Source organism: Saccostrea cucullata, unplaced genomic scaffold (assembly GCF_032062105.1).
Source record: "Saccostrea cucullata isolate Sc308-1 unplaced genomic scaffold, CSIRO_AGI_Scuc_v1 ctg1044, whole genome shotgun sequence".
Classification (NCBI taxonomy): domain Eukaryota; kingdom Metazoa; phylum Mollusca; class Bivalvia; order Ostreida; family Ostreidae; genus Saccostrea; species Saccostrea cuccullata.
Window position 1 is genome coordinate 43,363 of NW_026938158.1, and position 13,898 is coordinate 57,260.

Sequence of the window (13,898 nt, forward strand, 5' to 3'; positions counted from 1 at the left end):
TCTAAAATTTTACAATTAATCACGTGCACTTGTTTAAAAGTTAAATTTTCTATTTGTCGACAAATGTATTTGGTATAAGCTCTCCATTTTAGAATGCAGCTCGAATTATGCTTACTTTAACAAAACTTTAAAATCTTCCTCATTTATATTGACATATATAGACATCAGGTCTTTCTTTTAAAAGGGTTTTTACTTTAAATTCCATTTTGTATCGGAAAGAGAACATATTCACATCTATCTATCAGGGTTCTTTCTCCCATTCAGTAAAATATCAGCCCTAATACAGGCGTTTTGGACTTAATGAGACAACATCTTGGAATTAGGGTTGGCTGAGATAGCTCTGTCTCAGTCCTTTGTCAAGGGGCTGTCTGGTCCTCACATTTCAGTCGATTATTCCTGTTAAATTTGGGCGAATAAATAGCATTTCTTTTATATATAAATATTTTAAAGTGTTAATGATAAATATTTTAACGCTAAATGTAATAATCCTAAAAAGTCAGCTGCTACTTTTAGTATTAAAACATCCTGCGTTGATCTCGACACAATTTGTAATATTATACTTTCTTGTAAATTAGTTGAATGCGATTGGTCGAGAATTATTTGTTAAAAAACACTATTACCGCTGAATAATGAAGACACGCCCTCCAGCGTAGCGATAGTCAACATTGCTTGACGACGGATGATATTCCAAAAAATAGCGACTGTGCAGAATTTATGCGCGCACGGTTCACTGTTATACGTATTTGTATAAAATATTCAGTACAATATAATAAATATTGCATGTAATTGAGTGTAACATTGAAAATTTTCACCCGTCTGCGCCTCGGTTTACAATGATTTCTTGGGGTGAAAATGTTCAATGTTACACTCAACTACAGTCAACTACATGCAATATTTATAATGATAACGCAAACGGATATATATTTTGTATACTGGAATTAGAACTAAATTAGAACTAAATCTTTACAACTTATTTATGCTAAAATATTTTGTTAAGTGAACCAAATGACGTTACTCATGTTTAGTTACTGGGTTGGAAACTCGTCCTTAAATTAGCTAGACATGCAGGACTGACTGCTAAGAAATATTGTGAGCCCTACCATAAATCTTCTGGCAAAACATAATAATATTACATTCTTTTATAAATTTTGTTTTTGGCAATAATGTGAACGGAACCAGATCACCATAACTTCGATTTTGAAAAGGTTAACAATTCTACCCCCTATTACACTTTGTTAACGATACTATAAGATGACCTGGAAAAGATTTATTAAATAAATGAATTTTAATTTAAAGGAAATTTTGACACGTCCAGCCATGCGTCGATATGTGCACGTGCGAATCTGTTCGCCGCTGGCAAAATTTGTACGTCTCTGGCATAGGCGCTGAATTAGTTTCAAAATGCTATTTCGTATGTATTATTTGTTTTTAGGTGTGTTTAAATACTCTCATAATTCACAGAATTAACAATCCTGAAACCACTCTAGGCTTTTTATTTACAATATAAAGTATAAAGACATTTTTTAAAAGGTGCTATTTCAACGATATTTTTTTATTATTTTTATTTTAATAAAGATATTTGAACACACCTAGAAAAAAACATATAATACACAAAATAAACAATCATGAAACCACTCATCTAATATACAGTAAAATGAAATTTTTGAAAGTTTAGTTGCTAATTTCAGCGATTTTTCTTTAGCGTCCAAAGAAAAAACATTTTCTCTTTATTTATAAAGTTTGTACGCATAATCCACTCCCTTTATTTCTTCATGATAAATGAAACTGAATCAACACGAGTTTTTGGCCTTTTTAGGTTAAGATTTCGAAATCAATTAAACCAATTTAGATCTCCTAATTTCTTGTTTGTTAATTAGACTCAAATACTCAATAAATTTAAGAATTTCTGCTTTTTGGATTACAGAAAATGTGTTTCAGTCATCAAAAGGCTTCACCAAAAATTACCCGGTATTATATTTGGATCAGAATTTGAAATAATACACTTAAAAAATTTATTTAAAATAATAATACCTTCTCTGAACTCCTTAGGTTTTGCGGAACACCGAAAAATAAAAATTCTGAACACATTAGTAGGGGTATGGAATGCCATATACAACAGCCAACTACTTACTGCCAACTGTCATTTGCTTACTGCCAACTGCTACACAAACTTGAATAAATTTGATTTTTATATTGATATTTATGTAAATTTTCACAAAAACAAACAAACAAGCAAAAAAATCAAGCCCAGAAAAAAGGTATATATTATTATTTTTTTTATTTTTTTAATATTATTTTTTTATTTATTTATTTATTTTTTTTTTTTTTTGCAATATCCATTAGAAAATATAGTTAAGGGATTTTTCTAAATTTTGTAACAAATCCTATGAAATGCGGAATTTTTTTTAATCTATGTACGACTTCAACATGAAAAACGTTACTTTTTATGAAAAGGAACTTTATATCTTTGGGTAATCTGTGAAGAAAATTTGCGACCTGTAAAGATTTGATGTCATTGTAGATACATGTACTTGTGACAGATATTTTACTTATTCTCATTAGGGATGTTTTCCCATGACATTTTATTGTATTTATAGGTGGTTTTGTATAATACTGTATCAGCATCATAACGTATCGGCATCAAAGTGAATTCAACTATTCATAAAATGTGCCTCATATTATTAACAAGACAAGTGACAAAGTAAATAATATCGAAATTAAAATCATAGATTAAAAGATATGCTTTGGAAAATGAGAGCAAAATCTGAAGAAATGAAACACAGCATTCATCTTGGCATTTATTACATGTATTTTTCATTTCTGACAAAGTTTTTGTGTTATATTTCTTATTTTCCTTTTCTTTTTCTCTAAGAAGATTTTCAAATGTTGAGTTTCCTGATTTTCATTTCAGTAAATTTCAGGGAATAAAAATATCCTTTCCAGTGTTTCCAATTCACACCGTCTGCATCTGACTTTTGCTTTCCTTTCAAGTAGAGACCGTTCAGATTTGACTGGTGACAGTCATTGTACCACCAACTCCCTTTAAAATTCTTTGCACAAGAATTATGATCTCGATCCTTTGTGGCAAATTTCATATTGTTGTGGTACGTCAAGGAATCGCCTGAAGAGAAAAAATGTTCATGCAAAAACTAAATGAACTTATATAGCATTTAAGATAGAATTTACTTTACAATTATCACATATTTGACTCACCGGCGGTTCCTCTGTATCCTGAGACATTCAAAACATATCCGGATTTTTTATCTCCAACCTTAAAAGTTTTGTAACTAGCATATCGGGTATTTCCAGAGAAATCCTCCATGTTGATTAGCAATTTGTATTTTCCAGTTCCAGTCATTATGTGGATTCTGTCATTTCCTGAAAAATTACGATACTGTCATCCACGAGATACAATGAATTTGCTTCATGAGAAAAACACAATAGGGACGTCGATAAGTTATATTCGATTACTCAATAAGTGTATTCAAATATATTCACATAATCAATAAAATACAAATGATCTTATATAATTTGAATGTGAATTTTAACCATCCTACCCTAACAAATTGACGGTTGAATGAAAATTGTGTGAAGACTTTTGCAAGTTTACAGTTAGAAATTCTACATTTTATATTTTAAAATATTTAAAACAATGTGTTGATTTATTCTTAAGTGTGTATGGAACTAAGTACAGTGTATATAAAATTAAATAAAAATTATTTAAAAATATTTAACGTTCCAAATGAAGATCCAATTTTCTTATAATTTAAGCAGGATGGCTGATCAGATATAGATATTTGAAAATTTCAAACTTAATAAAAGATATTAATAGATGAATGTTCGTTGATCTTTTCAATTATTCTTTGAAACAAATGTCAAAACTGCAAACAAATGATTTTGTCGATGGCAAAAGTTTTCAATCACATCCCCAGAAAACGTTTTATACTATTAAATTATTCATCATGTTTGCAATTTTTTCAGTGATCTTATATTTCATTTAGGTTTAGTTGTTTAAATTTTTATATGAGATACCTTGTACAAGAAAATTATTATCTTTCAAGATCTGAGGTAAAGAATGCCTGTGTTGTAAAAACAAGTACTCCTTATTTAAATGAAATCTTCATTGTACCTAGCCAAAACTCATAGGAAAGATTTCCAAATCCCTGCTCGTAGTCATTCCAGGTTCTGTAGAAATTTTCAGATCCATCTTGTCTCCTTTGTATAACCTAAAGTTAAACATATGAAATACAAACATGTCAAATGCATGATCTACATGTATCTATTTTGATTTTAATCATTTATATCACCCAGCATAACTCACCGTGAAAAATATACATGTACCAGCTGGATGAGCAACATGTATTACTTCCGGAAGAATCAAAAGTTTATTCTTTTAAGAACCAGCCGTACAATATTTTTTGTGTTTTCCTAACTTTTATTAAGTTATTTTTTTAACTATGCTTTCCAGTTAAACACTTATCATGCCGTATGTGTTTTATTATAACGAAACAATCATAGGAGATTTATTAAACTAAATCCGCTTTTAAACATGTTCTAAGACAATATAGAGGCATTAAAAAACTCACATATGAATGTAATTCATATAATTGTATTTCTTATTTTTAGTGCAACAATACCAAGGAAAATAAATGAAAAAAAATTTCGTTCATTTCTGAAAATAGAAATAGATTTATTGACATTTTGCCTAAATTGCATAGCGAAATATTTTTACGTCATAGTTACATTGCGAACAGCAATATGTCAGAGACTCAAGATTCTTAGAATGATAAAATTTAGAATTCTCCACTCATTGTTCATGCATTTGTGATCGGTTAAAATTATTAATAGATATTCACAAAGGAATAATCTTTAGGCGTAGCTCTGTTTTTTTTAGGCAGCATTTTTCAGATAGTCTCTTCTCAGGGAAAAGGAAAGTTTTTAGGTATTAATTTTATAAAAGAGTTATAACAGTAGACGTATTTTTTGTTCCTTTTATATGGAGGAATCTTCAAAATGAGACATCTTGTAATGCATTACAGACGATAATATATGTACCTACATGAAAATACTAAAACTTAACAAAAAAATGTTATTCTTACAATATTTGCATATTTTAATTCAAAGATTAATAGTATCTTTTTCTTAAATAAAAAAAAATAATATCGTCATAATAAGCTATGGTCAAATATTTCGTACTACAATGTATGATGATTTTTTACCTACCTATCGATTGAAAAACCGTCAAAAAATTCTTGAAATATTATTTATATATCATTTATTCTCTGATTATGCTAATATTGTGGAATGGCAATGAATAAAAGACCCCCCCAAAAAAAAAAAAAGTTGGTGGGTACGCATTTTTTAAACATGGTTTTTGCAACAATAAAATTCATTTCATTGAAAGCGAGTGTAATAAAATATAATTGTTGCCGAATTACATTTAAAAATCAATGAAATAAAAAAGTTATACCGTCCATCCTCCCCCGTCTCTCTCTTGGTCACAGTAAACCTGGAAGCTAAGCCCGTTCTTTGGAAAAATTGTGTACACCTTACTTTTTTTGTAACCTTTTAGGTACAGATCCTGGCAGTCTTTTGGATAGAATGTTCTCATATCTGTGCATTCATTTAATTTCAAAATTAGAAAATTTTGATTAGTAAAATAAGCATTTAGAACAGATTCAAACTTCTGTACGCAAGCCCGTTGAGGATTATTATTATTGCATTTAATCGCAAAACTTTGCGTTTAATCGCAATAATTATTGCGTTTAAACGCAAAACTTTTCGTTAAATCGCAATAATCGTTGCGTTTAAACAAATAAACAACCATAGTTTCGTAAACCTATTAGAATCTAACACTTTTAAAACGCATTAATCAATTCCGTAAGTATCACAGCAAACTAAGAATGTTTCAGTGTGTAACAAACTAAATTCAATCCCGTAGGATACCCCTATTGCGTGAATGTAAATGTTGTTATTTATCCTGTGGGGAGCCCCTCGATGTGTAATTTTATCTACCTGTGAGCTCGTGTTCGGGTAGTACCCGGGAAGTCACAGCCGAGATAAGACCTGTTTGGCTTGTTGTTATGATGAAGTAGCCGGGGCGGGTACTCAAACTGCATCAGGTATTTCAAAATGCAATTTGTAAAATATGTTTTCTTGTGTGCGTCTACACGTTTAGTATGGTTGTTTTATTATATTTTTCCCCAGGGTCCTATTTCCTCGGGCTTTTGTCCCGTTTCGTAATTATCAGGTCTTGGGCGGGGTACTACAGCTAATTACATTGACAATAGCCAGTCGGCAGTCCGGGGTGACAGGGAGAGGCTTGCAATGTGTAATGGTTTTGCAGTAACAGCGGCAAATGTGTGAGAGAGTACGACAGAGTACCACAGCCCTGACGGACACATAGGGACCAGCAATTTAAAGTTATGTGTTTATCTTGAATAATGAAATCACCTGTTTGAAATAATATCAATTCAAACCAAAGTTAATCCAGACGGCGTTGTGAAAGTTTATTATGTGTTATATGTGATATATTGGTGAAATTCTATTCAATTCTATTTGTGAAAGAAAAATAAGTTTACAAAAGGAAATTCAAATCCAGAACTGAAATCTTCAGCAAAAGAATTGTGAATAATTTCCTACAGTAACTTTTTAAAGGACATTCTCCAGGACGTGCTGCTGATTGACATTTCATTTCTATATTTTTTTTATTTGTTTTTGTTGTAAAAATTTACTTTTGTTTTGTTTATTAAATTTTGTAAAAATTTCATTTGTTTTGTTTCCTTCATTTATTCAAGTTCTTAAAGTGTATAACCCACATCTCAACACAGTGGTATTAATATTAGTATTAATCATTTTGGTAGTACACATCGATCAATCTGGTTTAATTTGATTTATTTTTAATTGCATATGATTCCATCTCGTAAATTCACGTGTTTTCGTGTTTACTGTATGTGATCAAAGAAAAGGTTGTGTATATACATATAAATAATAATAATGTACATAAACATAAATCTAAACATTTCATCAGTACTTTCCTTAAGGACGTTCGATCCTGGTATTTTGAGCATATTTCGCGCAGGTCCTTTATTCATAAAATTAAGCATCATTTTTAGGTTCTAACAATAAAACTGAATTCTACAATGCAAACTAAACAATATTCAAGTAAAAAAAAACGCGATTAAATTCCATTCAAGTAGAATTAAGCTAGGGACTATATTTTGTGGGGGAAGGTTGTTTAGACGAAAATGGTCATTTTTTCCATTTGAACTATAACAGTACTGTTAATTTTGGATACCTATTTTTTCCATGCTGGTTGCACACACAGCTTTTTTGCAGTGAAATATGCAATGCTGGTTCTGAAATAGCTACTAAATTATTTCTTATGAATTTTATCAGCAAAGTGTGACAAATATAGTAAATATATTCTGAAAATCCGAGAAAAAACTGAACCAATTTTAACGTAAAATTCACACTTTTTTAGTAATACCGGAAAATGTACATCATATACCCCCACTTTTGATGTTCTTTTCTAAATATTCAAGATAACTTTGACCTATTTGCTTAAAATCAGAAAAGTTTAAGACTTTAAAATAATTTTCTTGCTTATTATATTTTCAATGCCGGAAAAATAACATTTTATTTGTGCAAAAAGGTCAAATAATTGATTATGCGAAGCAATTTGAAACTTTTTCATAGTCACATTTTTTAAGTGTCTTTTTTTAAACAGACTTAGAGTTCATTTGTTTCATGCTTTAATTGGATAAAAATATTGTAGGGAAAACGTCGAAGATGTAATTCTAAATTAAGACACAAATTTCAGTGCAGAAAGGTCATATTAAATGTACTGTAGCGATAAAAGAAGCATATTGACCCACATTTTTTTTGATTTGAATTTTAATTAAGCTAGGTATGTAGAAACTAAAAATATACTTGGCAAAAAAAGTTTAAGACTTTAAGGACATTGGCAACGTTTCTGGATTTTGTATAGAATTTTTCAAGAACTTTTGAACAGGTTTGATGGTACCAAACATGTTCAATTCTGGTCCTTTTTACCCATCAAGCCAGCCTTTCTTTATAGATTTTGTCTAATCAATGTTTTTACAATTTTCAATGCATTTCCTATGTAAAATGTTGATTAAATGGTCCTATATTATTTTTAACCATAAGATTTTTCTAAAACCCATTTATTTCATAAAGTTTACACATAAAATACATTGTTGAATCTTCATTTCTGGTGACAAACATATACTTTGGCTCAAATTGCAATTATAGAAACAAAACACAGAAATACCAGCACTGTTCTTTGATTTTGAGTTACTTCTCTTAACATTTAATTATTATTCATAATGACCAAGAGACTGGTTGTTCATTTCTATACTATAATTTACTTTATTTGAAAGGAACTGTCATTAAAAAGTTTTGCAAGAATTTATTATTAACTTTTAATGATGCCTCCTTCACAAAACCTATAGAATCGTTCTCATCTGGCCTACCTAGCTATCAGCACTTTCAGCATAATTATGTCACTTCTTTGCACTTCCCAGCATACATGTACTTATTCTAAATGACGACCTGTTGACTGTCTGCCCCCTCAGCACAATGTAAACAAACCCATCTCTGCTATTCTTTTATTACTGTAGAGTTGAACATATCAGATAAAACACACACACGTGCTTTTGTTTACCTCTCAATCTGTAACACACGCTTTATTGGTTTTCACCGCCTAGAGAATTCCATACGGGAGATCGCTCTCAATGACTATTTCTATAAATGAAAAAAACCTGGATATAAATCTTTTTTCTACGGAAACCCTGCGTTGCCAATGACCTTAAATATCAGGATCGAACGTCGTTAAGCCTTTTATAAAGGCACATGGTGTAAATATTTTGACCGCAATGTGGAGTGATAGTTTTTCCATCGTTATTTCTTCTCTAGTCTTTTATTTGGAAATTCCTTTAAAATTTTTTGCATAATTTTGCATGCTAAAGCTTTGTTTCTTTCTTAGGTTGTCTTTGTTTTTACAGACCGACACTTCTTTCTCCTTTTAAAATCCATACCATGATTTAACCATTCAGAAACTGCTTGTTCATAAGAATCTGATTCTATAAAGCTTAACAATACACAATTCTCCTCATAGATTAATGTACAAAAGAAAAAAGAATCAAATATCAGTGTGGATCTATTGCATTCTTTAAAGATCAATAGAAATGCTTGCTTTTACATACAAAGATTATTGCGTTTAAATGCAAAAAAACGTTGCATTTAATCGCAATGTTATTGCGATTAAACGCAATAATTACTGCGTTTAATCCCAAAAGTATTGTGTTAAATCGCAATATTATTGTGTTTAATAGCAAAAGATTGCGTTTAATCGCAATCTTTTGCAATTAAACGCAAAGCGTTTTGAGTTTAAACTCAATGGTTATTGCGATTAAACGCAAAGTTTTGCGTTTAAACGCAGTAATTATTGCGATTAAAAGCAGTTTTGCGATTAAATGCAATGTTTTTTTGCATTTAAACGCAATAAAAAATATTTCTTTCCCTGGACTGGCCTCAACGGGCTTCCGTACTTCTGCACATGTTAAAAGAAAAAAATTAATCTGACCTCCATAGTCTCGAAATAAATCATGAATTAATTTCAATTCTTTCTTTATTTCTTCCATATCTTCCTTCGTAGCCCATTTTGTTTCATTCTCCTTCTTTTGGATTCCTGATGCTGTTACATTTTTTCTTTCGCTGCAATTGGCTTGCTGGAGGTTAACAAGTTGTGAGGCAAGATTTAGAAGTGTTCGAAATGAGTTCATTTCCGTCAAACATTGATCTGTTTGTTTCCGACTAGGTTTATCTCCCTTGCTTTTTATGGTGATTGACAGGAGTAATAGTATAAAAAGCTTCGCATTCATTATGATTTTTATTACTTCTGGGGTATGAAAATCTGAGTGAAAAACGGAAAAAAAGTGTATTAAAATACAAACATTACCTTAATAGCCTTGAAATCCTAAAAGATGTGTAAAATCAAGTTGAATGAATATATCATTTATTAAAATAATCTGAAGTGCTAATATTTAACTTCAGTCACGTCACATGGTACGATCGATCAAAGATATATCTTTTGACTGGCAATGGAAATATTTAAATAAATGTTAATATTACATTGATTTCCACCACTGTAAACTAGGATACATACTAAAAATTCAAAGATGAACTAAAGTCTACATAAGCAGATAAAGTTTTCGCATACAAATTTTGAATTCTAAAATTTATACGATAAACCATATGAATATTACCAGCATTATAAGAACATCATTTAAAAAATATTTTAACACTTACCTTTCTTGATAAATGTTTGAAAAAACAAATAAAGTAGTATGGGGGAACATATGTAGGTAAAGACTTCTACGAGATGAACACAGCTTTTATTCTCCTCCAGTAAAATGAACCTGCATCACGTGTTTAAAACATAACACTTTCAGTCACGCTAACTCATAATTATTACTTCAATTTGTTTTTTTTTTTGGTCTGGGTTTAAAGAATATTAACATGCTTGAATACCTTGTGTACGTCAATCACTGGTTTCCTTCTTCGAAAAATCAACTCCGTTGAAATAATCGTATTCGCATTTTACTCGCATCAGTAGGAAATAAAAAATATGTATGCATGCAAATTACAGTTCTAGTTTATGCTCAATATGACTTACACTACCCTGTGTACTCCATAAAAAATGACGAGATGTACGTCTGAAGTATAGCGATATCTCAATTTAGTATTTATTTTTAGGCTAGCGAGTCTTTGATATGATCCATCTTTTATCGTGGACAATCAGCATTACAAAGAAAAATATTTAAAATGAATATCATTCCCATTAAAATGGTAATTAGTAGATATATTTTTGCATTGACATGAAACAGATAATACCCAAAAACTTCTACATGACAAGAAGTAAACACTTCATGTGGCCTTCAACTGGACAATTTTGTATTTCGACTACAGATCCACTACATATGACCCAGTGAGCTTGTACTAAGTCTGACACATTTGTTTCATCCTGACATTTTACTATAAACAGACCCTTATTGGTAACTTTGACTTTGATTATTTTAATCGTCAACTTCCATTTCTTATGCAGCTATATACATGTACCCTTATCACATGCATATGGTTTTTATATCTCCCAGTTTTGATAAACAAGAGCATGTTCTACGTACAAACATTTTTTTTAAACGAAGATGGCGAAACAGTTATATCAACATTTTTTTTTTCAAATTAATTGTTCGATCATTATCCATTCCTACGTCAATACGATATATTCTGCTAAGCTTGAGAAAACAGATACCGCAGAGTCTTACACATCTGTTTCATACTTGGATATCTTATTTTGAAAAGACGTTAATTGTAATAACAACCAAGCTATATGATAAACGTGATGACTTAACATTTTTATCGTCAACTTCCCTTATTTTTGTAGCAATATACCTTCATCACCTGCATACGGAGTGTATATATCTCAGTTGATTCCATACGCAAGAGCATGCTTTACGTATGAACACTTTTTAAAACGAGGTAAATTATTGACAAGAAAGTTGATGAAACAAGAATATCAGCAGTCTCCTTTAAAGTCATTATTTCGTTAGTGCTATGGTCGATACAATGATTTGTCAGCTAATACAATTTATCATTGAGTCAAATGCCGACTGACGTTTTTCATACTGATTGTTGGTCCATTATCTATACACTGAATTGACGACGGATTTTTTTGTTATTTCACGATCATGACAAGGAGCGGTGTGACCGGTCAGCAGGGGATACGCACTCCTCCATGGCACCTGATCCCACCTCTGGTGTTTCAGAGGTCCGTGTTTACTCTGCTCCTATTTTGAGTTGTTTTATGGACTTTGATTTTGAATACTGTTTGTTTTCTACATATCCTTCGACACATTAAATTTTTCTACGTTTTTTTTTCCAAATCGTGACAAGGAGCACATGACTTCTGATTCTGTTTTTAACGGTCTTTATTTGCCCTAATCCCGGTTTATACTTTCGGGCTAGATCAATGTACGTTATCTTTATAATTCTTCGAATTCATTCAGTAATCTACATTTTGGAATATTGCTGATTCATTACAAATACAGATTATTTTGATTTTATTAACGCCTCGTCTATTATATATATATGTATTATATATGTATCATGTATTATAGTTTTAATAAAAATACAAGAAAGAAAATCAATATTTAACTGTTGATATGACTGCTGGACTTGAACAGTTGAAATAACTCATGATCATTCGTGACTGTAAATGCCACTATAAAGCCGGTATTCTCAAGTAATTTGATAGACAAAATATATAAAGAACAATGTAAACCAACCAGCGGCACAGGAGGAGAAAATTTATATTTGGGATCACACGAACAAAAAACATAAAAGATGTGAAAAACAGTATTATGAAAAAAAAATCGGTTATTGTATTGACCTAGACCGGTCTAATCGTTTTTTGTCGACAAAAAATATCTGGTGTGTGTTCAAAACGGGCCGACAAATCATATGTTGGCTTGAATCCTTATATCCAATAAACGGCTGAATGTTGTTTTCCTCTTTTTCAAATGCATAATTTTATTTTACTTTAAAATGTCTTGAAATGAAAGTGTTAGAAAAATTGTTTTATAAAATTGAAAAGAATGTTGGAACCTGTATGTCTTATCTGAAAAAAAAATATTTAGCATCAGTGCTATGACATTTAACTAGTAATCAATCATTCATCTGTATTGCATCTCCAACCCATTTATGAGATAATATATTTCTTTAACAAATCTTTAATGAACACTTAACTTTTAGAATTTAATATTACATGTTTGGGGGAAAAAACAGAATATTTTTCCAACATACGTAAAAAATAGTTAACCAATGGTTAAGATCCACTTAATGCTTTTAATTAAAACTCCGAGATGTGACTTGGATGCATATTAATACAGCATGAAGATATTCATGTAATGTTGATTACGCACAGTTTGTTGGCCTGAAGAAAAAGAGGGTTTGTCTTAATTATCTATATATTACCATTTTGATATTGTAGAAAAGTCAACGAGTCATTTAAAAATTCGACCTTTTTTAGCATGAATAAAGTGACCATGTTCTATATGTAAATGTGTCATTATAAAAGTATGAAGCATTCAGATATCGATAGTAAACAGATGTTTTAATTCACAAAAATATAAATCATCGTTATATATGTGCACAAGGCTTAAACTCGAAGAAAGTTTTTTCTAAGAATGATTTACTCAGAATTTTATATTTCAAGGGAAAATAAGCAATTACCTTTGTATATAAAGTCAATACTTCTTCTACAGCACCCACAATTACCGTTAGTATTCCTATGTATGTTAAATATCTCGAATTCATCCTTTTAATCCAGTTCCAAAATAACCGTTTTAACTGTTAATCCTCAATATTTGTTTTCATCATTTATAGATGTAATAGTAAAAAGTGTAACTGATATGTCAGCCTTTTAAATCGATTTCTATGTAAACAAATCAATAAAAAAAAAACTCTGGTACACTGACACTTAACTTGGACCACAGCTTGTATACAGATCAATTCAGATATAATATTTACGTGTATATTATAACTTGACGATCAATTATGTCAATGCACATAACCAGGAAAATACACAGGTAAAAAAAAAGTAAGGTACATTAAAACAAAAAGAAACACACAAAATAAAGACTGAATTGATTAGATATTTTATTTTATTTTATTTTTTTTTTTTTTGAAATTGTTATATAACATTCCCAAATCTTTAATCAACTGATAATTTAAATTTCTTTAGATTTTGACGAGTAACTACATGTAAGTTGTAATAAATTGAATCACAACTGTTTCCCACGGAGAAAAGTCAACTG

The 13,898-nt window shown here is 30.4% G+C and overlaps 1 protein-coding gene across 1 annotated transcript; it reads right to left on the bottom strand.

The window, feature by feature from the left end:
• Nucleotides 1–2,876: 2,876 nt before the first annotated feature.
• LOC134249519 (fibrinogen C domain-containing protein 1-like) lies at nucleotides 2,877–9,908 on the bottom strand. The gene is made up of 5 exons (XM_062731858.1): nucleotides 9,608–9,908; nucleotides 5,471–5,613; nucleotides 4,130–4,226; nucleotides 3,214–3,378; nucleotides 2,877–3,121 (listed from the first exon to the last, which is right to left on the bottom strand). Exons 1-5 carry the CDS (start codon nucleotides 9,903–9,905, stop codon nucleotides 2,880–2,882), a joined length of 945 nt encoding a protein of 314 aa, XP_062587842.1. The 5' UTR covers nucleotides 9,906–9,908; the 3' UTR covers nucleotides 2,877–2,879.
• Nucleotides 9,909–13,898: the final 3,990 nt, after the last annotated feature.